Here is a 26,885-nt window from a genome sequence, read left to right as displayed (position 1 = left end):
CTTTTATTTCAGCATCACAATCTGTCATGCTAACCGTCATCGTTTCCATGATGTTGACACAAAACGGCCCGGATCGCCGACATTCCAAATATTACTTCATTCACGCTTTTTTATTGCCTTTCGTTATCCACAAAAGTCCCAAACATCGCTGTGAGTTTGATTAAAGGGGGAAGCAACTGAGACAAAAATGCCCATGAGGCCAAACGGAGACATGAGCCCTCACATTCATTAACCTCCGAGAAAAAGAAATTCATACTTCTCATGTGATGCCCAATAAATCTGATCCAAGAGATGCAAGTTTCTCAACTATTGCCCTATTGTACCAGGGAACAAAACAGGCAAATTCCAAAAATAAAAGCTATATTTAAAATCTGGGAACCAGAGGCCAGTGCACTACCCCAAATACCTGAGCTAGGTTTACACCTATTTTAGGTCTTGCGCTAAAAAAACAAACCCAAACCTTCAAAACTGCTTACTGATTAACTGCCCCAAATAAGGAATAAATGTGCCAACTCTTAACAAAGTTTATAAATTAAAAGGACAACAAAAGTGAGTGGTTTTTCCTATTACATTTTAAAACAAAAACACACTAAGGATAGTTTGTGGGAGTGGCAGGACTATAAATTACGGTAAAATAAGCTTTGTGCAAGTGTATCTGTGTGCCGAGGTCGTTCTCCTTGAAGCAGAAGGGGTTGTTGAGCTACTCAGTAAATGTTGGCCATTGACCAGCAGCATGTGGAGGGAGACATTGTCTGTCAGTGGTCCTTAAGTAAGCCCACATTTATGTCCATTGGGATCTGGATGGAAATAGTCACTCGTGATATTCCTTTCCTGGTTTTGTTCACGTTGAGTGGCAATCCGTACATTTGCGACACCGTTTCCAGTCCGCGGATCATTGGGTGGCCGAGTCCCCGTTGAGTTCTATGCCGTGCTGTTGTAGCTGTGCTCGGAGCAGAGCATTGTCACTTTTCAGTTCCTCAAGCTGGACACGCCCCAAAAAGGTATGAGGAAAAATGTTAATTTATTATTACTTAGAGCAGAGAAAAGGCACACCTTTTATCATTTCAAAAAACACTTGCAGGGTTCCTGCACCTTCCCGGCCAAATTTAAGAACTTTTAGAATTTTTAAAGCTGAGTTTTCCATTTCATTTAGTATGATTAAAAGAAGAAATCTGGTGTTAAACATGTACAAATATACTGCTATTTACTAACAGGGGTTTTTAATATTGTGTTTGCATTCATCGAGACATGATATTTAGATCTTGAGTAAATCGCAAATATATTTGTGGATCTTAACAATACATCTTTAAGACAAATCCCTCCTCATGTACCAGTATGTGTTGGGTAAAAATGTCAGTTGCAGGAACTGTTACCATTACAATTCACCAATGAGAAACCTTACCCCAATTTAAACGTCCATAGTTGATTAGCACCGCATTTTCACACCCATAATGAGCACATAATAGTCTCAGATTATCTTCAAAATGTGGGAGGCGCCCTATCGGGCAGTGGGCCCCATCTCTCATGTAGTGCGGTGGAGGGAAAACAGCCCAGTGGTCTTAAGGCTGGGCGCTTGCTCCCAAGAATGGGAGGTCACAGGTTTGAGCCTTGCAAAATTTTTGGGTGATATCTGATGTTTTTGTGTGATCGTTTACATTTCACCTAAAAAAATGGCGACTTCTATGCGAGACCTCTTTGTGACTTTTAAGCATCTCTTGTTGGATTGCCATCATATCCCGCTTGCGCTGCTATACATTGTTAGCAGAAGTGCTCATGGATGCGAACGCCGTAGCGAATCTAGAAATTTGTAAGTTATTGCGCTTCCGGAAGCTGAAGAGAGTTTTCCCCCCTAATATGAATTAAATCCAAAATCTCACTTTCCCCATTTTTGTACGCCATGGTGTGTTGATTTCCAATGGAAACCAAGCAGCCTCCGTAAGAGAATTGAAGATTAATGTAGCGATGGTTCGCATGTAGAGGAAGCTGAAAACCAACTCCGACAAGTTTTTATATCTGCGTTTTACCTTATAATAAATACTTAAATAAACCACAACCAAACTCGGTTTTGCCACCGCTGAACTTTTTCTGTAACACTACACAATTAGATAGTCTTTCGAACTAAAAGTAAGCATTTCAGTGCGTATTGAGTTAAACTGTTCTACCAGCATTGGATTTTTTTTTAATCTGCAAAACAGGAATAGCAACCAAATTCAAAAATAAAAATACAGTACACATTCTCAAATGCCTCTCATAAGAAAATAGATCGATCGATATTTAGTGCAGTTAGATATTTTCAGCCATTTTATATTTTTTTTACAGGAACTAGTTACTTATAGCTTGGACCTATGTTTCATGTTGATGATATCTATGTATTGTTTTTTGACGCCCTTGCAACATCCATTGCAGCCTGGTCACCCTGGAAGGGGGGATTACCTCATGTGCGTTATGTAGGTTTCTTCATTTTCCTCATGATGAGGTTTTTGAGTTTTTCCTTGCCCTCACGAAGGGTTTGGATCAGGGGATGCTGTAATAATAGTCTATAGTTTTCCAAAAATCTGTACAGCCCTTGTGATTAAGGGTCATACAAATAAACACAACTTCACTTGACTTAAATACGCACACCTGTATGCTTGTTTGTGTTGTGCTGAAAAATGAACGGACCTCCACCCTCAGCATGAGTATGTCCCCCCCTTGTAGTGCAAACCTTGCTAAAACGTCTTTGTATCGAATTTTGGGGGGGGAATGTAAGAACAGTAAAGCAAGGAATATTTGCATGTTGTATGCGCGAGGGTAAACATTTCATGCAAGCGGAGGGCACTCGCGCCGTATCGGGCGAGTGCCCCTTAGTGTGTCAAATTCTGAAATAGAAACACCAACTGAGACTGCACCCTTTCACACGGTGCTCCAATACACATTTCAGAGTGCCAGGTTTAGGTGTAGCATGCATCTGTCCCCTTGGGCGATGTCGCTTTAGAGCTAATCAAATGATGCACTGTTGCTTTTTTCACGAGCTCTGTTAATAATCGATCTAAACTGATCGAAAAACATTTTTTTCCCGAGCATTTTCCGTGGGGTGTATTTTTGATTAAATATTATTTGGGTGAAGTTTACCGTTTGATGAAAGGACATAAATGGACATAATTCTGATGTACCTGTTGTCTAAGCAGTTCATTATCCAGCTCAACTCGCTCTACTTCCTTGAAGCTCTCCTGCAACCGCTGGTTATTTTGACGCAGCTCTCGGATGTAATCACAAGCTTTGGAAAGGATTCCTCCTTTACTCTAGAAAGAAGAATTCACAAATGTAACTTATGTGGTTGTAACCAAACTACTACTACTAAGTGTGTGTCAAAACTGACAGCGCCAGTTCTGTTGTCTATGTTGCAGTCAGGGATGATTTTTGAAAGCGTAACAATCCAGTTGTTGATCTTATCTCTTCTTCTTCTCTCCACTGAAAAAAGAGGAAAATATGCAAAATTAGAAAGATTCAAGATTCAAAGTGTTTATGGTCATACGCACAATAAAGAACCACGTTTTCCTGCACTTTGAAATTCTTACTTTGCTGTCCACACAGTTGCCAGCGTAAAAATGGAAACTCGGAAACTATATACATGCATACATAAAAAACATACATGTATACATACAGCAACGGCTCCATAGAAAATGCAACACCAATTTAAAACACTTTTCATAGCTACAATGCCTAGCCAAAGTCCAGACCCCCATCCTATAGGTTTTTGTGGAAAGAGCTGAAAACTGCTGTGCATAAACAATCACCATCAAACCTTAAGTAACTTGAGCTGTTTCGTAATAGAGAATATTTCTGTTTCAAGATGTACAAAAGTTATAATAGAAACATACCCAAAAAAGACCAATTTCAGCAAAAGGAGATTGTACAAACTATTACTCAAAGAGGGCCAACATTTTTGCGATGCCTACTTTCCAAATTTTTTTTATCCGTTAGTACAATATAATATATAATATGTTGAATAAATCTGGTTTCTATTCAAGATTGTATTTCACATGATGTTGATTCCTGGAAATATTTTGAGATTTTTTTTTTAATCTATAAATTTGAAGCGGGCGGCGTAGTGGTTAGCGCGTGTGTCGCACCGTTCTGAGGTCATGAGATCGAACCTCCTGTGCAGTTTGCATGTTCTCCCCGTGCTTGCGTGGGTTTCCCGCGGGCGCTCCGGTTTCCTCCCACATTCCAAAAACATTCATGTCGGGTTAATTGGTCGGTCCAAATTGTCCCTAGGTGTGAATGAGCGAGTAAGTTGTCTGTCTCTGTGTGCCCTGCGACTGTCTGGCAACAGGTTCAGGGTGTCCCCTGACCACTGCTCGAAGATAGCTGGGATGGGCTCCAGCACCCCCATGACCCTACTGAGGATAAGCGCTGCAGATAATGGATGGATGGAAGTTTGAAGCCTCAAATGTGGTAATATGTCAAAAAGTTCTTATGGCGACCGATACTTTTGCCAGGCACTGTACTTTATGGGTAAAACACCAGAATGGGGGAAAAAAATCGTTAAATACTAGAATACAACAGCGAATCAACGTTATACCTTCATTATGTTGTGCTCTTCTTCTTTCGTCCCTCGGTGCTCTTGGACCATCCACCTTCCTATAAAAAGATACATATTTATCCCAAGAAAAATTAACGAAATCCAAAGGCCTGGCAAAACATGAAACTATTTCAATTAATTGCAGTTTTAAAAATTGACAATTAGAGGAAATGGAATTTAGGAATCAAGCTGGTGCTGATCAAGACAGTTTTTGTATTTTAGTACGAATTCCAATCGATGTTATTCCACTGTGGTTAGGAACAAGCAAAATATAAATGTTAGGTTTATCTTAAAAGTGATTAAAAATAAGTTTTCTATCTTTTAGCAAATGATACTTTTTGTAATCAGACTTTCTTTTAATATTTGTTGGCTAATGTTTACGTTTTTTTTTAAATAAATATCACATATAATTTTGCATCCTGTTTTGTGGGAAGGATTGTTCTTTTTCCCCATCATCAATGAGGCAAGATTTATATATATTGGTAGACTTTGTAACCATGGCTCACATTTTGGAAACAGTTAACAAATATATGTATTTACATTCATGCCTGGATAGAGAAACATACCCAAATAGAGGAGATACAAAACAGGGTTTTAAACTAAACTGCAAGGGAAAACTGCATTTCAGGGGGGAATATATCACCTCACAGCACAATCACAGTATTGTTTTGATCTTTAAAGGAAGGGGCTTGACAGCGGGTGGGGTTTTTGGAATGTGAAAGTTCTCCTCACCAGGTTGTGCTGCCATGCTGCAACATCTCGCTTTCACCAACGTCTCTGGGGATGGCAGGTAAGTAGGACAAAGTGTGGTTTTCAGATGTATGATCACTTAGTATGATAATGCTCTGACGGTGGATTTTTTTTCGTCTCCCATAAAGGTAACAAAAAGAAAACCTCTCGTAGTTTGAGGAATTTTGAAACTAAGACGTGGCTTGGAAGAAGCTTAGCTAAGAAATGTGTGATTTTTACAGAAAAGTGTAGGAAAACATTGCACACTCACGCAGGGTACGTGTTTGTGCGCGGTGCAATGGTCCGTTGGGTTGCCGACTGCAGCACATCCGGCGGAGTCATCATTACGTAGAACTGACCTGCATTTAAACAACAAAATAGATTGACAGGGTTTCCTTCAGTGCTTTAAAAGCTCAGCTGTACTCCAGGGCTGCACGGGTTTAGGAAAGAAACGCAAAACAACTTTTAAATGCGATTATAATTAATTTTTAAAAAGTGCATTTCTGTGCTAGTTTTGTTTTTTTGTGAGATGGATGCATAATCTACCACTACTCACACTCTTCCATGGGTGGGGTCGAAAATATGTGATGAAAGAACTAAAAATACTAACGGCATCGTGTCATAAACATATTTTATGAGGAATACCTGGAATATGACAATATTAAACTTAAAAAAAAAAAGATTTTAAAGAATAACAACCCACGGGGTCATTTTTGACCCCACTTCTCCATCCAAGGGTTATTACTAGGGACATGTTTCAAACTGAGTAAACCGCGCCCTCTTCTGGGGGGCTTTGCTAGGGTTGCTAAGGGTTTGCTGGTATGTGGCATGCTGCTTTAGAAACTTTTCCTCGCCTTTATTGGCAGTAAGGTTAATCCTTAAACCCGAAATGTGACAATTCTGGTTGGACAAACGCTCCATCGCGCAAATAACAATGGGGAAGTGTAAATCCTTGAAAAAAAACGCAGTGTCTATGTTACATCGCAATATCGATTAGATTTTGGTTAATAGTGCAGCCCTACTCTTCACTCCTTTTTGGTTCTGTACACTCTCCTCCAAAGATCATATAACAAGTAAATCTGAAAACCCACCTGCCCCCTGTGTGATTGTGGGTTCAGAGGTGGTTTGCACAGACACAGCAGTCCCAGTCCCGTCAGTGACAGTTGCAGCGGGGAAGTATGCGAAACGCGTTTCTCCTCCCACCGTCTCCCCGACAGGACTACCTCCGTTACTGAAAGGGTTCTGGATCACAGCCTGGGTTATAGAAAGCGTGCAAGAATTGGGGGGTGAATATCTCAATGACTTTTCAAAATGAGTGGTAAATGCCCTTAGAAAAACGCACAACCCCTCTGGAAATTCATTTTTTGTTGACGCACCTGAGGCACTCCTGCAAATGCTGCAGTAGAAACAACACTAACAGCCCCTGTGGCGTCAGCGGATGTGTCAATGTTGTCGTCTGTCACGTGAACTACCCGATACGTCACCTAGAAAGACAACGGAAGCGCACAGGTTATGTAGGAACCCAGAAAAAAAAAAAAAAAAAAAAATAAAAAAAAAAAATACATATATATATATATATATATATATATATATATATATATATATATATATATACACACCGGTGTATATTCAAAATTGTTGGTGAAGAGTACAATATTCTTTCGGTTATCACTGTTATTGGAAATCATAAACCAGAGTGGGCACCACCAGGCTGTACTTGCCCAAGCCACACCACAGAAAATGGTGCCCCCTACAACTCTAGTGGTTAAGGAATCCAACCAAATGGGAGGACTTCCTCTCAGTGTTCTTTAGTGATCTAGAGAGCGGCTGGTTAGCTACATGCTAGCATCGAGTTGAGCCAGCTCGCTGTGATTAAATACAACGGTCAGAAATGTAGCAGCTACCCACGAATTGTAGCTTCCCAAACCTGATAATAATTCGAGGAGCACACTGGTTATCAACATTTCTTTGGGCTCTTCTGACTTTCCTCAGAGTCCGATGTAATTGATTGATTTATTTTCAATGGAACAAGCCGCTGAAAGCTAGCTGGCACCGTTTGTTTTGGGTGGACCCATTGACTGGTACGACAGCCCTGCTCTTTGACTACATACACCAGCGTAGTAGTCGCGCACACAGGCAGTCACGCCCACCCGCCACACACATACATACAGACATACATCTTGCTCCCGTGATAGCATTTGCTGGGTGCTGTCTGCTGCACGATCCAATGACATCAATGAAAATAAAGAAATGGTAAATGGTCTGCATTTATATAGCGCTTTTCAAGTCAATGAAGACCTCCCAAAGCGCTTTACAATGTGCTGCAGACTTACCCATTCACACACACTTACACACCAATAGCAGCCGTGCAGCCAAGCAAGGCGCCTACCTGCTTATTGAAAGCTCAATTCAAAATCAGCGAAGTACTGAACCAGCGACAATTGAAACGGGGGATGACTATCATTTTTTTTTACCTGCCCACTGTTGTTGTCTGTTTGGAACTGGTACTGGACATTGTGGTCAGTAAACGCAGCTTGTGGAACAGATGAAATAGTTCTAGTTGACGGATCCTCTACTTCTCCTGTAAAATAAAGACAACAAATAATTTTTCCTGGTAAAAATTTTTTATTCACGACATAGATTATTGGTTTGCGACCTCTTTTTGAGGTTCGCCCGTTGATAAATATTTTTAACCAAGCATCCTTATTTAGCGGAATACTTGTTGAGTTGTGACTAAAAATATTATTTGAAAATATATATATATATATATATATATATTTGATCTTGTTAATGGGGTTCAAACCCCCTTTTTTTCATGGCTAAAATCAAGCACTATTTAAGGAATTTCAAAGACGATTTTCCAATTTCTCTAGTACCATAAAGAAAGGAATCAGACGGGAATCATGTATTTTGCAAAGCCACAAATACAGCTGCAATTTACATTTTCGTTCTTTAAAATTATTGTGCATTTACCAAGACATATGTTTTTTAGATCGAGTAAATGTTGAATATATTTATTTTCAAAACAAATCCCTCCCCATTTGACACTAATATGACAATATAACACTGTGAAACACGCCTTAAACTTGTATATGGCCCATAATAAGGCTCCATAATTTATACATAATAACAAATGTAATAAAAAAAAGTACTGAAAAATATGTTAAAATTCAAGGGAAAGTGTAGTAAAATAATGTTCCTATGTAAAAAGGATTTTGTATGGGTGTCAGATGAAATTCCCTTGTTTTAAAAATAATTGTTTCTTGTTTCATTATTATTTTAATATTTTGAGAAGAAAAAAAAACAATCATGTAAAATTGAGTAATATGGTTGTAATCATTTATCCTAGTCAAATATAAACAAAACACAAAAGGAGCAACATTGTCTGCAAACAAAATAAGATTTTTGTGTGTTACTTTGTACACACATAATTATATTTAAACTCAAAGTCACAGTTAGCATTTGCTCAAAAGACAACCTAAAATGTAATCATTATTACCCTTCTGGATTGAATAATCATTCTATGTGCAGGGTTTATACGGGTGCTTGAAATCCTTGAAAATGCTAAAAATGTCAGTTTTGTGTTTTCAACAGTTGAAATAGTGTTTGAAGTTGGAGTGAAGTGCTTGTAAGTATTTAAAATTCTTGACAAGTTTCTTAACAAGTCTGTTTAATAATGACACGGACACTGCTCTCTGGCCATTGCAGTTCTTCCCTTGTGACCAACGGCAGCTGGCATTAGTTTGTATGGCTTTGTATTTGAAGTATCATCGCCAAATATGGGTCGCACCTAAGAGGACAGGTGCATGCTACAACTAAACAAGGCACTACAAAATGTATATTAGTGCAAAGATTACAAATCACTTGAGGAGTTATTATGGGTCATGCAAAATTAATTAGGTAGCGTTTCCGAGTGGTAAATTGTAATGGGAAGAACTCTCTGCGAATGAAAATGTAAGATCCATATTACCAACACTTTTACACAACACCTATATAAAGAGATTTGTCTCAAAAACAAATGTATTTGTGATGTACTCAAGATCTAAAAAATCATGTCTTGATAAATACACACACAAGATCAACAATTGCATATGTCAATTGCTGTTATATTTGAGGCTCTACAAAATATATGATTCACAATGGAGGATAGTCCTTAAAAATTGCTTAATATTGGCCGTAAAAGGGTGCACCAACACTGTAAAATGTAAGTCAAGTCATGTTTATTTGTATAGCCCTTTATCACAAAGAGTCTCAAAGGGCTGCTCAGAACACAGACTAGAAGAGACAACAGATAATTGTTACAGCATCCCCTGATCCAAACCCTACACGAGGGCAAGGGAAAACTGAAATGTGTATAAATTTAATGAATTACATAAAAAACTGAAATAAAAAATATTTGTAAGCATCATAGACCTTCTGGATGGAACAGCCATTTCATAAATTCCTATCTTTTCATAGCTGTAAGTTAAACTCTTACCTTCTTGCAACTGCTCAATTTCGTCGGATTCTTGCTTGTCGTGACTGAAAATAAAATAAATTTCGTTAAAGCTTCACGTTCAAAATGTTTGTTGACAGCAGCGTCACCCGATGGATAGATGCGGGAACTACAAGATAAGGCACAAATAAAGTACGCCGCCGTATGCAGTACAGTAGTAAATGATGTTCAGACAAATTAGATATAATTTAAAATAAATAAACTGAATATCCCCTTTGACTAACTAGATCAGAACATTGATGTCATAAGCCGTAGTTTGAACTAGTCCACGTTCTTCAAATGACCTTAATACCTAAGAAACTAAGCTAATTCTAGCTTAATAAAGTAATTATAATCCCCTAAAATTTGCACCCGGTAAAGTTTGCACGAAAAAAATAAAAGCAAAAGACGCTCATGTTGTTGCCGTTTGTGTCGCCTGCAACGTGAACATTCGTTTAACAACTAAAACACAATGATCGGGTGTAAAAGCGTGAATTTCCAGGGTGCTGAAGCAAAAACGAGTCGTCAAAGAATCCGGATGCAGAGCGGTTTTGAGTAAGCGTGTAAAACATCCAAGAAAAAAAGGTTTGCAAAGAATCTAAACTATGGCGGCCTTGCTCGATCAGAGCCTCTACGGGCCGGGGGGTTGGGGAGGTAATAGCGAGAGAAAATGCTTCACCTCGCCGAGCTGTCCACACTCTGCTCCAGCATATCCATGGAGGCTCGGTCCGCGTAGGAAAGAGCGACGGCAACAACGCGGATCCGCCGACGGAGGCTGTGATCACGGGGACAAACACACGGGTCATGTGAGGCGGGCAGGCCGGGACACGTGAGGCGCCGAGCGGCCACCAGAGCTAAAATGGAGCCTTCCGCTTGCCCCGCCGCAGCCTATCGAGATGCGCTAGCTTGTTTGGCTAACGACGCCTTTAAGACGAGCACGAGATGTATTTTCCCGTGTCACCTTACGGCTTTGTAGTCTCACTTTTAAAACCTAGTTTGTGTTTTACTTTCGAGATCATCGCCTGCATTTGACTAACGTTTGTAGTTTTAGTGTTGGTTGGCTGCTCGTAATTCAAAGGGTTTGTCCTTGTGATCACCGTGATCCAATCCGGGTTTTTCTTCTTAACCACCTGACTTGAACGCGCCGTTTTGTGACGTCATCGTTTGACTTGTTCAGCCGTTTGACGTCACAAACTGTTTACGGATCCCTAAACCACCACTTCGTGTGGTGTGTCTAGGGAAAGTACAGCCTGCCAGTCCCCATCCTGATCCAGGACGTTTTTGGGGGTTAAGGGTTTGCTTTGTACTGGTTTACATAGTTACCAGTAGCAGGAAAAGCGTTCTGATCTGACCCAGATATAGCACCTTCATTGTCTGTTTGCCATTGTTTATCTATGTAAAGCCAGGGTTCAAACTCAATGGAGCATGGGGGCCACATGGTAGTACTAGTAGATACAAGAGAGAGAAAGAGGGAGGGAGAAATAGAGAAAGTCGTAGAAAAATGAAAGTGAGTAAGAGATAAATAGAGAGAGAGAGGAAAAGGAAGATATACATAAAGATAGAGAGAAATAAATAAGACACACGGTGAGAGAATAAATAAAGAAACAGAGATAATAAAAAGAGAGACACAAAAAGAGAGAAAGGATGATAAAGAGAGAAAAAAGTAATATTGAACATGGAGAATATTTTCCAACACTGCAATATTGTTTTGGTTGGGGTTTTTTTCTTTGATTTTTGTTTTTGCCCCCTCAATCCCCGTCTGTTCTTTGTCTGTTGTGTGTTCAAAAAGTATATAAAAAAAAGTACAATAAAAATTAAGTTACAAGGGAAAAGAGAAAAAGTGAGAGAGGGAAGAGGAAACAAGAGAGCCAAAAAGAAAGGGAGAGAAAGAATGAGATAATAGAAGGAAAATGAAAGAGAAAAGAGAAGAGAGACACAAAGAGAAACAACAAGAAAGAGAGAGAAATTAAGAAAATAGAATGAATTAGTATGAGAGAAGAGAGTGAAAAAGTGAGAGACACAGCAAGAGAGAAAAGGGAGAAAGAATGAAAAGGAGAGAGATAGAAATAGAGATAAATAGAAGAGAGCGAGACAAAGATAAATCAAGAAGAGAAAAACAGAGATAGAAAGAGAGAGAGACAAAAATCAAAATCGAGTGATATGGACAGCTACCATACCATTAATGAATAAAATCTTATTTTAGAAATTTGAAACACACACACACACCTTTAATATATTTGCCATCAGTAAATGGTTTTCCGTGCCTTGCCATGCAGGGAGCAAAGTGATAGCTTGCTTCAGTGGTGGCGTTTGTAGCAGTGACAAATGTTTTCAGGGTCTGCGTTTGTTTGCCTTACCTGGACACAACGCGTTTTAATGTCTCCGCCTTTCCAGACTCGTCTTTGAATTCATATTCATGTTTCGTCTCGTAATGACGCTTAACACTTGTTGACGTGCGAGGTACAAAGCTCTCGAGGCATAATGCACCAACAGCACAGTCATTATTTGCACAAGGCCTCAATCCTCTGTCCACGCTGGCTGAAAAGAACGAGATTTTTTCGCCGGAGGAGCTGTTGTGATTCGTTCATTTATCGCGCGCCGTTGTTTCTGTGGGTGGGTTAAAACACAGATCTTTCCTCCTCTGCGGGGCGCAGCGCAGACACGCTCACACACGGGGCAGAGGAGGAGGGGCGCTACCGTAAAGCCTCTAAATAACACAGCGCGCAACTGAAAATGTCTTAATTTCACCAAAAAGTGCGCATGAAAAAAAAAATCATTATTATTTTGCCGTGTGCTCGCGTGCCACTGGTTAACCCCTCGTGTGCCACTGCTGGCACGCGTGCCACAGGTTGCCGACCCCTTCTATACATAAATGGGGTTGGTAGGGTTACTTTAACTTGATTACTTTCAATTATTTTTGGATTATTCCAATACCGAATATGCTAAATAAAGACAAAAGCAACTAATTATGAATAAAATTATGACTCACAACACGTGGTAAGCTTTCCCTCCTGGCTTTGATCTCTTTGATCTCCGGCAAAACTAACATAAAATGCGACAGAAACAAAATGAAAATAAATCCAAACAGCTTGCCAAAATCATTTTTGCCGTTCGATGTATTCCGTTACTCCCCAAGCCTGCACAAAATTTAGTAATTTTTGCTCGTCTTGGGACCGAGAGGTCGCAGGTTTGATTCCCGGCCCCTTTTGGTGTGTGTGCAAATGGGTAAGTGTGTAGCACATTGTGAAATGCTTTGAGAGGTCCCCAGAGACTTGAAACGTGCTCTATAAATGCACTTACAAATAGCAAGTGATATCCTGAGCAGTACTGAATGATTCTTATTAGCTTTAAGTAAAATGAAAAAAAAATAACTTACCAAGAGACTGAATCCCTAATGCCCCCAAGAAGCAGGTAGGCGCCTTGCATGGCTGCTATTGGTGTGTGAATGTGTGTGTGAATGGGTAAGTGTGAAGCACATTGTAAAGCGCTTTGGGAGTTCTTCATTGACTTGAAAAGCGCTATATAAATGCAGACCATTTACCAGCCAGACACTCTGGGGCTATGGCACTGAATGAGTTAAAAAAATATCAAAGTTGAATAAACTTCAATCACGAGAACTAGCTGCGAGGGTGACTCATTTGTTCAGACCGCAGACTATAAAGAGAGAGAGACAGATGCCAAACTTTGGAGGCCAACCTCTCTCATCTTCACCCCTCCCATCTCATTTTTTCCAATGGGCACTCAAATAAATCCACATTGCTACAGTTGAGCCGTGCGGGTGATCACGAAAGGATCTTTCTATACAACAAAGTTCAAATCCTCCTTTTACCCAATCAACAAGGTAGGTTTTTTTGTTTGAAGTCTTCAAAGAGATCTCTTTGTTTCTTTGATCATTGCAACCTTGTGCACTTTCCTAAACTTCCCTGCCACACCAGGACCTATCTTGAAAGATGGCAACCCCGAAAAACTCCCCTCAAGATGCAAACAACCTCTTCTCCCCCAACCGCATCACTCGTCTCCAGGAGAAGGAGGACCTGAGCAACCTCAACGACCGTCTTGCCGTTTATATCGATAAAATGCGCTTCTTGGAAGCGGAGAACGCCGGTTTGCGCGTGCGCATCACCGAATCGGAGACGGAGGTGTCGCGGGAGCTGACGGGCCTGAAGGCCGCCTATGAAACGGAGCTGGCCGACGCCCGGAAGACGCTTGACTCGGTAGCCAAAGAGCGCGCCCGCCTGCAGCTGGAGGTCGGAAAGCTCCGCGAGGAATACAAGGAGTTAAAAGCCAGGTGAGGTTTGTCCTGTCACTGCATACATTTCACAATGATTTTTCATAACTCATTTTAATGACATAACAATTGCTTTGCTACTGGGGCCACACCCTTAACTCATCACACGCCAGAAATTTCCCTCAAAGGGGAAGGGCGAGTGCCGGCCAATTTTGACTCATTTCTGAATGACTACGTAAACTTGAGTTTAGTAGCGAGGACATATTAATAGAACGAGTGATCCCTCAAAGTTGATTACAGAAAAAAGTATGTTTCTAACTTCTACCATTGTTAAGTAAACAACAGTTAAGCATTTCTAAGTTTCTTAAAAATACTCGTTTCCAATTCAAGTCATGTTAATTAATATAACTCTTAATCACAAAAAAGTCTCAAAGGGCTGCACAGGCTACCTTAACAACATCCGCTGATCTGAAACCTACATGAAGGAAAGGAAAAACTCAAAAACCTCAACATGAGGAAAATGACAAAACCTTAAGAAGTGCTGTGAGGTAGTCCCCCTTACAGAATGACCAGGATACAATAGATGTTGCAAGGTTATTAACAGACAATACACGGAACATCATCAATATGATAATAACAGCATATCCCGTTGAAAGCTTTCTGTTCCAACATCTTGACCGATGCAGCAGGTTTTAAATGATGACATGCTCGGTACGATGGCTCGAAATGCATGCACCGTGCAACAACCGGGCTCATCCTTTTCCCTCAAGAAGACAAGACAAGTAAACCTCTTAGAAAAACAGCTTTTTGTGAAAAGGTTTCGAGCAGAACTTTCACTTCCTTGCTTTTCTTTTGCATTTGTGATAACTGCACACTGTTTTCCATGAACACTTTGCTTGCAAAATAAGATTTTATTGCACAAACAAACTTATGCATGAACTTTGCAAGAACCTTTGAGTGCCCAATGTTTCCGGTGATGTGATCACACGAAGTAAAGCAAGGCAAAGAAGTAGGGGCTCCTTGATGTGCAGACAAAGATCTGATCAAGGCCATTCCCGTCATCTAGTGGTGATTTAATATACTTAAATCATTCACAGAGGCTCGATACTTAACGATCCGCATCGCCAAAGCCTTTAGAATATTTTTTAAAAATAAAGCAAAAATAACGTGTTCTGATAACGTATTTGTACAACGTGGCACTGAATGAGTCCATCGTGACTTCCATTCAGACATCCCAGAGTCACACATCGAGTGCCTGATGACTAAGTTCTTCCCCTCTCTGCGCGCTCACAATACGTGGCAGCGGTTAGTGGGCTACGCTTCTTGTCCTTTTCCATAAATATTGGCCTTATGGCTCCAGTGTGTTTGGCAGGGTCGGGCTGTTGCCATGGCAGCGCCGCAACCAAACACCGAACGCTGCGGTTTTGTGGTGAGATGGAAAAGTCTGGAAACACTGTAATTCACAAACCACGTGCAAGAGTGGAAACACGAAAAAGTATATCCCCATTTTTTTCCGCCTCTGGAGAGAATCCTTCTCTCAAAATAGCCCGTTTGACTGCGTAGAGGAAATTATTATGCAGTTTCCCTCATGGTATGATTTCCATGATGTCCAGACCTGGTATTTATTCATTTAGTTTCCATGCTGCTTTTTCTTTCGATGGTCTCTGCAGACTTTAAACAATGCACTACCAGGCTGTACTTGCCCAAGACACACCACAGGAAATGGTGCCCCTATGACCCTAGTGGTTAAGGGATAGACCCACCCGCTTTGTACTGGACAAGGGGGCCACTTGATAGAAAAAAAACTGAAGGGGGCCAGACCAGTAAATTCTAGGAAGAGAGAGACAGAGGGATGGACAGAGAGATAAAGAGAGAGAAAGAATAAAAAATATGGAAATCAAAAAATGTATCTATCAAAACAAAAATGACTTGGAAAGATAAATATTCTTTTGTCGTTCTAATTTTCTTCCTAATCTGTATTTGAACTTTTTGCAGTGCAGAGTTGTGAGAACTTACTAAAATATCAAAAATATATTGAAGAAGATACTAAGAATTAAGAAAAAAAAATATCCCAAAGAAAAGTTTACATTGCAAGTTGTCTTATTTATTTGATTTTTGCGGTGTAGTACCCTGTGTACATAAAAGTATTACTCAAAATGACATGCACCAACATCCTAATGTGTATACACACACAAAGAGAGCTCTGTAAAGGGGCACAAAGTCACAATGTAAGGAAAAACAGTTGCAGGAAGCTCATTCACAATGGCAGATGGGGGTCGACAGCTATAGAAAGCAAGAGTATTCCTTAAAAAGCTAAAAAAAGTGAAGGCAAAACTAAAATGTAATCTGTCACGTTAAGTCGGACAGACCCAAACGCAGTACGTGAGTCAAAAACCAAGAATGCAATCCAACCCCAACAAAGGGAATGTATTAAATAACGCTATGAGAAGGGAGGGAAATTTTGGGAAAGAAACTTGAGAAGGTTGTCTTGGGTGTTGAGTCTTGAGAAAAAAATTTGAGGTGTATCTTGAAGAAAATACCTGGATAAGAATGTCTTGGTATGACGCGCTTATTGTCTTGGAGAAGAAATATCTTCAGATGAGTACAATCACGCTCCAGCAACATGGAGTTGGAGACTGAAGAATTTATGACAGAGGGGGGCTAATGAGGATTGGGATCACCTAGACCGGGAGTGGAAAGGGAGACTGTAAAATAGGGCAATGCTGCCATATCTAGGAGAAGGGGAGTGGCTGCCGTCACCGAACCATGACATAATCCCATTTTTGTGTCCATGATATCAGGAACACGAAAAAGGAATCGGATCTGGCAGGAGCGCTGCAGAGGCTGAAAGACCTGGAGGCTTTGTTGAACACCAAGGATGCATCTTTGACCACCGCTTTAGGAGAAAAGCGTAGTCTTGAGACAGAAAACAGGGACCTAAAGACGCAGATTGCCAAGGTAAAATCCTACAAAAAAAGCCAACATCACATTAACGGTTAAACTCATGTTTTTGAATTTGTTTTAGCTGGAAACAAGCCTGACCGATGCCAGAAAGCAGCTTCAGGATGAGATGCTGAGGAGAGTAGATGGCGAGAATCGCATTCAGACTCTCAAAGAGGAGCTGGGCTTTCAGAAGAACCTCCACTCTGAGGTGAGATCTTGTTGAGTGTAAATGAATCTCTCGGAATGAGAGAGTCCTCCTCTCACATGATTTTTGTCACGCAGGAGCTGCGCGAGGTGAAACGGCGCCACGAGTCCCGCATGGTCGAGTTGGACAATGGCCACCAGCAAGACTTTGAAAACAAACTGGCTGACGCTTTGCTAGAGATGCGAAGCCAGCACGAAATTCAGGTGAATCTCTACAAGGAGGAACTGGAGAAGACCTACAACTCCAAGGTAAAATTGTGAACTTGAGAGATTATACCAAAATAAATTTATGTAAAGTGCCTAAAAAAACGTATTTGCCCGACAATAACTTTTTGTCACATTTCCACATGTCAGGCTTCAAAATTAAAGCTGAAAAAATAAACATATTATAATAGAGGCTCAACAACATATGAGGCACAATCGTTAATTGGTATCAGATTTTTTTTCAACAATGTATTTCATATGTTGCAAAAATATTGGCCCCCTGTTCTTGTTAGCTCAGCCAAGGTACTCCGGAGGTTCCCTGATGACTTCTGAACTAAAGGGACTAATGTCGACGTAAATGACTAACAATGACAAACATTGCAAATGTGGGTCATTAAGTCTCAGTTTGAATTAACCTGAACAGATAGCATTATGAAGCATTATGACAGCATTCTGAAGACCAAGAACACACCAGGCAGATCAGGGCTGAAGTTGTGGAAAAGTTCAAAGCAGGAATGGGATATGACATTTCACAATATTTACATATCCACCTGCGTGAGCAACAGTTTCAAAATGGATAAAGCAGAAAAAATACTGCAAACTTACCAAGAGCTACACTTTTGGCACAAACAAGAACAAAACTAATCAGAGAAGTAACCAAGAGGCCCATGATCACATCCGGTGACCTGAAGGCATATACAGCTGAGGTAGGACAAGTTGTGCATGAGACAACTATTAGTTGTACTCTGCATCAATCTGCCGTTTATGGAAGAGTGGCACGAAGAAAACCCTTTGTGAAAAATACCATAAAAAGGCTCGTTTGGCGTTTGCAATAAGCCACATGGGAGACACAAATAACACGTGGAATAAGGTGTTCTGCTCAGATAAAACCAAATTTGATCTCTCTGGGCCAAATCCAAAGTGTTCTTACTTGGCATGAGAATAACACTGCACATTACCCTAAAAACACCATCCCCACTGTGAAACATTGTGGTGGCAGCATCATGCTCTGGGGTTGATTTTCTTCAAAAGGGATTGGGATGATCGTTAGAGTTGATGGGAAGATGGAGGGAGCCAAAACAGGGTGATATGGGCAGAAAATCTGTAGGAGTGTGCAAGAGACTTTAAAATGGGGCACAAGTTCTCGTTCCAACAGGACAACGACCTAAAAATAAAGGAAAATATGTTTTTATTTGTTAGCACAACATAAAAAGTTTGTAAACACTTGGTTTCTTTCACAATTGTGTCTCGCATGTGTTTGATTCTTAGAAAGTATTTTTGATTGGGCATTCATTTAGTGGGTGTGTAACCGTTTCTTATCAATAAGTTTAAAGCCTGAATTATGGCAAGTTGTTGGAAGGTCGATATTTTTGCAGGGTACTCTACCGAATACTCTGTCATCTGTCCTTTCGGTTTGTAGCTGGAAGGTGCACGTCAGTCAGCAGACCGTAGCAGCCATCTAGTGGGCGCCGCGCATGAGGAGCTCCAGCAGACGAGGGTCCGCCTTGAGTCCATGTCGGCTCAGTTAAGCCAGCTGCAAAAACAGGTGAACTTTAACAAGGGACTGAAGGAATCAATGGATCCTCTGTTTATATATTCCTTTTTTTCTTACTGACGTTCCCAACTTGGGTTTGTGTGATTATAGCTAACTTTAGACAATGCTATAGAAAACGTGTTGAGCAGATAAAGGATAAAACACTGAATTCTCAAAATATTCAGTCTACAAAGGAAAAAAATCAAAGTAAATTAAAATTATAATCAATTAAGGAAAAAATGAATATTTAACAGAATAGAGGAAGGCAGCAAGAACGACACTATAGTCAAGCAAGAGTGGAATTAAAAGTCGGATCAAGAGTCACATTAGGGGTTAAGTTTAACTAATGGTCAAAATTGGGATCAAGATCCAGCTCAACTGAGTTGTATTAAAGGTTGTATCCGAACATAGAGTTGAAGAAAGGTGGAATAAATATCTGTACAAGAGACAAACTAGGAATAATAGCCAAGAATCATATCAAGAGTTGAATCACGACTCAAATCAGAAGAAAGTGTTGAATAAAGATTTTGACTTGTTTAAGGTGAGCAATAAGTCAAATCTAGATTTAAATCAAGGGTCAAAATGAGTGCCAAAAGTTGAATGGAAAGGAAGAATCAAGGAGATGGCAGTAGAGAGTAGCAAAATTTCAGGTTGCAGACACCAATTTGAGGTTTTCGATGTCGTGTTTTTTTCTAGCTAGCAGACCGCGACGCAAAAATCAATGACCTGGAGCAGGCCCTATCCAGAGAGCGGGACATCATGCGCCGTCGCCTCGGAGACAAAGACCGAGAAATGTCCGAGATCCGGCAGAAAATGCAGCAGCAGTTGGATGAATATCAGGAGCTCATGGACGTCAAGCTAGCTCTAGATATGGAGATCAGTGCTTACAGGAAGCTCCTTGAGGGCGAGGAGGAAAGGTTTGTACGCATTTCACGATTGACTTCTCAGATAACGTCCACTGACGTCTTCGTTTTCGTGGGTCAGATTGCAACTCTCTCCGAGTCCGACTCCAATGAGGATGGCGGGAAGTCACTCCCGATCTTTAAATGGCAACGCTCAGCACTCGCCTGCCAAGAGGCGGCGTCCAAACGATACGGACAGCGAAGCTTCGAGTTTCGCCGGAGGTGCTGTATCTCGAACCCGCATTACCCAGAAGGCTTCTGCCAGTGGGCGTGTCACGGTGGACGAGGTGGACCAGGATGGAAAATATGTCCGACTCAACAATAAAGCAGATGAGGTCTGTAGAACTCAACAGTCTGGTTGATTGGTTGGTCGGTTGGTTGGTTGGTTGGTTGGTTGGTTGGTTGGTTGGTTGGTTGGTTGGTTGGTTGGTTGGTTGGTTGGTCGGATCCCTCAACTACTAGGGTCGTAGGTGTACTATATACTTTGTTGTGTCTTGGGCAAGTACAGCCTGGTGGAGCCCATCCCTCTCCAGCAGTGATGCCAATTTCTAACACAACATGAGAGGTAAATAAAATGGGAAACATTGAAAGGGACATTGTCACATTTGACCGCCTGAAGTCTCTGTGTTGTGTAGTGCAACCAAAACGAGTGCTACAAACGAAGCAAAAAGAAGTATACAAACTATGAGACTCAAAGGGATCTCGTTTATTTACTCAGTGTTGTCTGACTTCTCTAGTAAGCAAGCTTAAGGATTTTGGGACTTTGGGTACCTGTAGTAGCAAAATGGCAGAAAATCATTTTAGCTTCCTCCAGGCCAGCCACATGTTATGTAAAATAAATATCAATTTCTTGGCCAATGAGTGTTTTAAAAATATGCACGTTTGTACAACAGTTCATGTATTTTTGCTTATTATTCAAACGAATATTGTTTTTTTAATGTTTAAAAGGTTTTTTTAGCCACTAAATAATACACAATGCCCCGTTAAAGCTAAAAGTTGAAAGTAGCATCACAGCCAATTGACTAAAAGAGGTTAGCCTTTGTTGCGGCAGCAGTGTCCCCTAATGGAAAAATGTGCAAACTACCAGTTGAGGCAAAAATAGAATACTGTACACCGCCATGTACAGTACAGTTTTGTAGCAAAATTACTTACAGGGTTGGGTAGGGTTACTTTAACTGGATTACTTTCAATTACTTTTGGATTACTCCAATACCAAATATGCTAATAAAAGACAAAAGAAACTATCTATCTATCCATCTATCTATCTATCTTGGTCATATCCCTCAAGAGGGGTGACCGACAGCAAGACACACACATACAATAACAAAGAAAATAAAAAGGAAATAAAATAAATAAAACACACAAACATTTTTGGACCATGGCCAACCCAATTGCCCAAACACCCAAACAAGTTGGGCACCTCGGCACCCAAGTTGGTCATGCTTTCGTCCCTCCAGATGAAATGGGACACCAGAAAGCGGCCATGTCACTCGGGTCAGGGTGACACAACACACTGTTTTGTTCAACAGCAGGGCCCGACAGCTTTCACTGGTTTACCCCTGCCGCATCATAAGGGTGCCCAGCCCAGCCTTAAGAACGCGTCCACAATCCCACTATCCTTTCACAACACCTCTCCACTCCTTTCTATCACCAACAAGAGCTCTAGCTTCCATTATATTTAGACCTCTAGCTTCCATTATATTTAGACCTCTTTCCTGCAGTGCACTCATAACAAAACAAAAGAAACTAAATATGAATAAAATTACGACTCACAACACGTGGTAAGCTTTCTCTCCTGGCTTTGATCTCTTTGATCTCCTGCAAAACTAACATAAAATGCGACAGAAACAAAATGAAAATAAATCCAAACAGCTTGCAAACATCATTTTTGCCGTTCCATGTATTCCGTTAGTCCCCAAGCCTGCACAAAATTTAGTAATTTTATTCATATTTAGTTTCTTTTGTCTTTTATTAGTATATTTGATATTGGCGTAATCCAAAAGTAATGGAAAGTAATCCACTTAAAGTAACCCTACCCAACCCTGATTACTTATAATATAGGCATTATAACTGCTAAATAATACACACTGTCCCTTTAATATAAACTACTAGATTTATAATATGTAGGTGTAAAAATACCAATATGGGATCAATTTATTGATTTCATTATAAAACATATTTCAAAAATAACGTGTAAAATCCAATGTATTTTAAATGCATTGTCTTAATTATTGACTATGCTAAAGGGACAGTGTACTATTTAGCACCTCCTAGTGGTAAAAAAGTAATTTATAAAAAAAAACAATATTGATTTGAATATTAAGCAAAACTACATGAACTGTCATATAAATGTGCATTAAAAATTTAATACAAGCCTCTAATACAGGAGCTGAAATAATTGTCATCTTGCTGCTTTGGCCTCCCAAAAACCACTAAACCTCGCTAAGGCCGAGCAGAAAAAGGAGGAAATAGTGCTTTTAGGTCTCTTTGAGTTTGTTTGTATTCTTCCTTGTGCTCTTTTAGGTTGCACGACATCATGTAGTGATGTCTGGTGGTCAAATAAGACATGAAAATGCAGTAAATTGGCTTTTGAGACAATAATCAACATAAATGCAGACCATTTACCATTTACTTTGTGACATTTCAATCGGATAAGATGAGTCTAATATATTTCACAGAGCCCATTTGCGGCTTGAATACCGCCTGGCTCAAGTCATCTTTCCCTCTTTAGGATCAAAATTTGGGGAACTGGCAAGTGAAGCGGCAGGTAGGATCTTCTGCACCGATTGCGTTCAAGTTTCCCTCAAAGTTCACCTTGAAGGCCGGCCAGAGAGTCACGGTAAGTACTGACTTTCTCTGGATTTTAAATCAGCGCTGCCCAATAGTAATACGCTTTCCTGTTGTTTACATGGTGACCAGATCTGGGCAGCAGGTGCTGGTGGAAACCACAATCCTCCCTCTGAACTGGTCTGGAAGACACAGACCAACTGGGGAACTGGGGAGCAGTTCAAGACCACCTTGATGAGCGCTAACGGAGAGGTGACACATGATAACGTTTTCTATAGTCCACTGGCTCTCAACTGGTCTGACTTGAGGACCCACAAATTCACACTAATGACGAGCTGGGACCTAAATCAAGAGAGAAATCCCACTTTTGGGTCCTGTCCCACCAGCTGAGAAGCACTGCTACACTGTAGTCGTCACTGGCACTGAATGAGTTTATTGACCGCTTAATTGAATAGTTACATTTACATTGCAAGTATATATGTTACTTGAAGTCGATTTGGTTTTGCTGGGGATGTTTTTATTTTTTTTTTTTAAACAGGTGAATATATTCTACTATTTCTCCTTTAAGCTGCGCAATCTCTTTATTTAAGGGCCCGGTCACATAGCCGTTTGCGTCTGTATCGCGGGTAAAATTTTGCGATTTCTTTTTGCCCGTGGTTGCCCGCGATGGAAAATGCGCAAAATTGGCCAACCCGCTGTTTATCCGTGGTATGCCCGCAAAACAGACGCCGGCGACTGTTCCGCTTCCTCATCGCGTCAGTTCCACGTCATATCCGCGTGTGGACCACGGGTATAAAAGCTGCCGAGCCGGGCTGTAGAAATCATAACCGCTCAAGACACAGTCCCGTGAAGATCAAGATTTCAAGCTATGGCACCGAAGAAGAAGCCAATATGTTATTGTAATAGTTTTTCATTTTTATTTTATTATCTTGTTATGAAATGAAAAGAAATGTCAAGAAATAAAAATGGATTAAGACGAGGTCACTACGGTGACGGGGATCCATGTTCACCCCTTGACGTCTCGAGCACAATTGACGTGTGCTCGGCAAATCGCGGAGAGATATCAGAAGATAATAGCTTTAATCCAATATTTATTTCTTGTTTTCTTATATTTCCACCACCCCCCAACACAAATTAACACACAAACAATCAAATACAATTCGACATCACATTATACATTCATGTTATAACAATTGTAGAATAATCCTTAGTTTAACCATCATCAGTCCATAGATTAAATGTCACACTATAATAACAATAACAGTGTCACTGTCACAATAACTAGAAACGGGGTAGGAGCATGTCATCCTGCCATGGAACCCTTCCAGCCAGTGAGTTGCACCACTCCATGATGAGGTTCCTCTGAGCCTTGGCTTTCCTGAAATCTCTGTTGTTTCCTGGTACTCGGTCAGGTCTCGTGTCGTCAAGGTTCCTTCCTGCGCGCCAGGCACCAGGCACCAGGGTTCTATTTGGACGCTCGAAATCCACAAGTTTGTTCTGCATCACCGGGTAACGTGTTCTCATCAGGTTGTGGAGGAGTACACACGCCTTGACCAGGAGCCTCACAGTGTCAGCTTCATGCATCATGGTAGTCAGGAGAACTTGAAATCGGTTGGCAAGGATGCCAAACGAATTCTCAACTACCCTTCTGGCTCGCGAGAGTCTATAGTTGAATATCCTCTGCTTCCTGGTCATGTCCCTGTTACCATACAGCTTCATCATGTAGGTCCGGAGTGCAAAAGCATCATCTCCCACCAGAAAGTAAGGTATATCCTCAGTGTCACCTGGGAGAGGATCAGGCTGTGGGAAACCAATTATGTCATTGTTCTGGAGACCTTCTCTGAAATCACTTGCATTGTAGATTTGGGCATCAGACGAAGACCCCTTGCCGCTGACGTCTATCCAGAGGCACCTGTAGTCAGATGTGACGACTGCCGGGAGAATGACACTGAAGAAGCCCTTGTAGTTGAAGTAGTCGGACCCAGTGTTGGCAGGAGCTTTACAGGCAATGTGTTTGCCGTCTATTGCACCGATGACGTGTGGAAAGTTCCAACTGTTCATCCAATTGTCACTAATCTGACGCCACTGTGCATCAGTCTGTGGTGGCGAGAGCAGCTCATCACGGTACTCCTTGAAGATGGCCACACACACTTCGCGCACAACCACACTGATGGTGTTGTGAGGGACCCTCCAGCCATACTGCATTTCACGGTACTTGGCGCCAGAAGCAAGGTGCCTCAGGGTGAGTGCGACCTTCAGGCCTGGATCAAGGGGTGCTCGCCAGTTGGTGGTCTCCTTGGTAAGGGCTGGTGTCAGTCTCTGCACAATTCCATCGAACATGGCAGGTGGCATTCTCATGAAGTTCTGGAAGGCCCTTGGATCTTCATTACGGAGCTCCACCATGAGACGATCGTACAGCCCCTGCTTAGGTCTCCTGCCAATCCAGTTGCGCACCCAGATGTTCCGGACCACCCTCCTCCTCCTCCTCTTTCGTCTTCTTCTATCAATGAGGAACTGATGGACCAGTACCAGTTGTTTCTGATGCTGCTGGAGCAGCAAGACGAGGTCACTACGGTGACGGGGATCCATGTTCACCTCTTGACGTCTCGAGCACAACTGACGTGTGCTCGGCAAATCGTGCTGTATATACGCGGAGAAAGGCGTTTGACCATCACACGCGTTATACACGCTAATTCACGTGATAACTCCGCGATACAGGCGCAGAACAAACATGCTATGACCGTGCTCCACCCACGATTACCCGCTGAAATTTCGCGTCCTACCCACGTGTAACCATGCCCTGGCCGCGGCCATAGCACGTCGTTCCGCGTCTGTACCGCGTCATTACCTCGTGTGTACCACGTGTGCCGCCTGCGGTTACGCGTGGTCTAAAGTTTTGAGCAGCGCAAAACTTTTTCGCCCGGCCATCCGCGTGTGAATTTCCGACCGCGTGTAAAGCATGGCTGTATCTCGTCTGTATGGCGATCTCAAAGCGTCCAACAGCGTCTGCTTCACAGGCAGAAATTTCTGGCCGTGATTCAGCCTCGATACGCCCGTGAAAGGCTGTGTGACCGGGCCCTAAGAAAGGGTTCTAACGGGTGCTTGAAATGCTTGAAAATGCTTGAATTTGAATGTTGTATTTTAAAGGTTTGAAAAGTGCTTGAAGTTTAGGTTACGTGCTTGTAAATGCTTGAAATTGTTGCCATATTTTTCAGCTGTCTGATCCAATAGACCACGCATTAAATGAAAGAAAAAAAACGGCTTGAAAATGATGCTGACACGCCTGTTCAGGTGGCTTTATTTTGCCATTGCATTCCTTCTTCCCTTGTGAATAACGGCAGCTGGCATTAGTTTGTATGCCATTGTGATTTAAAGCGTCCAAGACAGTTCGTCGTTTTCCTTCTTATTATTCATACAGTACATTCGTTCTTTTTTGTCCTCCGTATTAAAATTCAACACCTGTAGACCCCTTTCTGTGTTTTTAAACTACTGTGACGTAGTCAAATTACATTGTTGAGGCAGAATTGATGTCAGTTTTTTGACCGAAAAAGATTGCAGATAGTAACATCTCTAATAAAAACAAAGTATGTGCTCGAAGCAAGGTAGCGTCTTGATTGTAGTGATCCAAGTTTTTAAAAAAAAAGAAACGTTGATTTGATCGGCACTGGATTTCAATGGGACTGGAAAATTTGGAAAATTAGCTTTTAGAGTCCTTAAAAAGTGCTTATATTTGGCTATGAAAAAGGTGACAAAACCTTGCAAACGACAAAACCTTTCAACTCATTCTTTGACTGCTTTCGATGTCAGTAGCATTAACTCATGTGTTGGTGTGGACGGCTATAGAAGTCCATGGCATTGGATGTGTCACTAAACACCTTTTTTATTTTAATAGGAAATGGCGATGCGGAAAGTCATTCGCACTCTCATGGAAGACGCTGACGACGACATGGTAACCGAAAAACGAAAAAATGAGAATTTTGTAACGCACCCATCACGGCATTATTTCTAATAAAAAAACTCTAAAACCGAGAAAGGGATGGCTTGAATTATCGTTCGGGAAAGAGTGAGAGTGTGTTGTTTGGGCAGCAGGTGGCGCACAGCACCTGCGGGGACAGCGAGTACAATCTACGAAGTCGTACGGTCGCATGCGGCACCTGCGGCCTTTTCTCCGACAAATCCGAAAACAACGGCGGAGGCGTCGTTTCTTCTGCTTCTCGTTCCTTCCAATCCGGCGGGGTGGCGGACGCTTTGCTGCCCCATTCCTACGTCTACAGCAGTAGCACACCGCGCAAGGTGAGTTACAGAGAATTGAAAAA

The 26,885-nt window shown here is 41.3% G+C and overlaps 3 protein-coding genes across 4 annotated transcripts in view; 2 read left to right on the top strand and 1 right to left on the bottom strand.

The window, feature by feature from the left end:
* Positions 1-506: 506 nt before the first annotated feature.
* usf2 (upstream transcription factor 2, c-fos interacting) lies at positions 507-10,879 on the bottom strand. Of its 2 annotated transcripts, XM_088329069.1 has the most exons (11): positions 10,447-10,878; positions 9,771-9,814; positions 7,768-7,874; positions 6,670-6,777; positions 6,385-6,547; positions 5,565-5,652; positions 5,297-5,341; positions 4,565-4,623; positions 3,359-3,450; positions 3,153-3,281; positions 507-982 (listed from the first exon to the last, which is right to left on the bottom strand). In XM_088329069.1, the coding sequence occupies exons 1-11, from the start codon at positions 10,482-10,484 to the stop codon at positions 893-895; spliced, it is 963 nt and encodes a 320-aa protein (XP_088185195.1). In that variant the 5' UTR covers positions 10,485-10,878; the 3' UTR covers positions 507-892. The 2 variants fall into 2 exon arrangements, with proteins under 2 accessions (XP_088185195.1, XP_088185196.1); XM_088329070.1 differs by lacking the exon at positions 5,297-5,341 and having other exon boundaries at positions 10,447-10,879.
* Positions 10,880-13,209: 2,330 nt separating this feature from the next.
* LOC148371151 (lamin-A-like) overlaps positions 13,210-26,885 on the top strand; it is a 15,968-nt gene continuing 2,292 nt past the window's right edge. The window contains exons 1-12 of the mRNA XM_088329065.1: positions 13,210-13,608; positions 13,703-14,055; positions 16,797-16,953; positions 17,021-17,146; positions 17,221-17,391; positions 18,767-18,892; positions 19,577-19,797; positions 19,865-20,117; positions 22,514-22,621; positions 22,702-22,821; positions 26,462-26,518; positions 26,656-26,862. Of these exons, the coding sequence (XP_088185191.1) occupies positions 13,718-14,055; positions 16,797-16,953; positions 17,021-17,146; positions 17,221-17,391; positions 18,767-18,892; positions 19,577-19,797; positions 19,865-20,117; positions 22,514-22,621; positions 22,702-22,821; positions 26,462-26,518; positions 26,656-26,862 (1,884 nt within the window). The 5' untranslated portion in view covers positions 13,210-13,608; positions 13,703-13,717. The remainder of the gene's footprint in view (positions 13,609-13,702; positions 14,056-16,796; positions 16,954-17,020; positions 17,147-17,220; positions 17,392-18,766; positions 18,893-19,576; positions 19,798-19,864; positions 20,118-22,513; positions 22,622-22,701; positions 22,822-26,461; positions 26,519-26,655; positions 26,863-26,885) is intronic.
* Positions 26,714-26,885, top strand: part of naxe (NAD(P)HX epimerase) — a 15,154-nt gene continuing 14,982 nt past the window's right edge. Inside the window, exon 1 of the mRNA XM_088329073.1 lies at positions 26,714-26,862. The gene's annotated coding sequence lies outside the window, so the exon portion shown is untranslated. The remainder of the gene's footprint in view (positions 26,863-26,885) is intronic.

The sequence above is a fragment of the Urocampus carinirostris genome, chromosome 2 (genome assembly GCF_059441175.1).
Source record: "Urocampus carinirostris isolate Australia breed hairy pipefish chromosome 2, RoL_Ucar_1.0, whole genome shotgun sequence".
NCBI lineage: Eukaryota > Metazoa > Chordata > Actinopteri > Syngnathiformes > Syngnathidae > Urocampus > Urocampus carinirostris.
The sequence above is the reverse complement of the archived record's forward strand: the minus strand, read 5'-3'. Positions and strand labels throughout refer to the sequence as shown.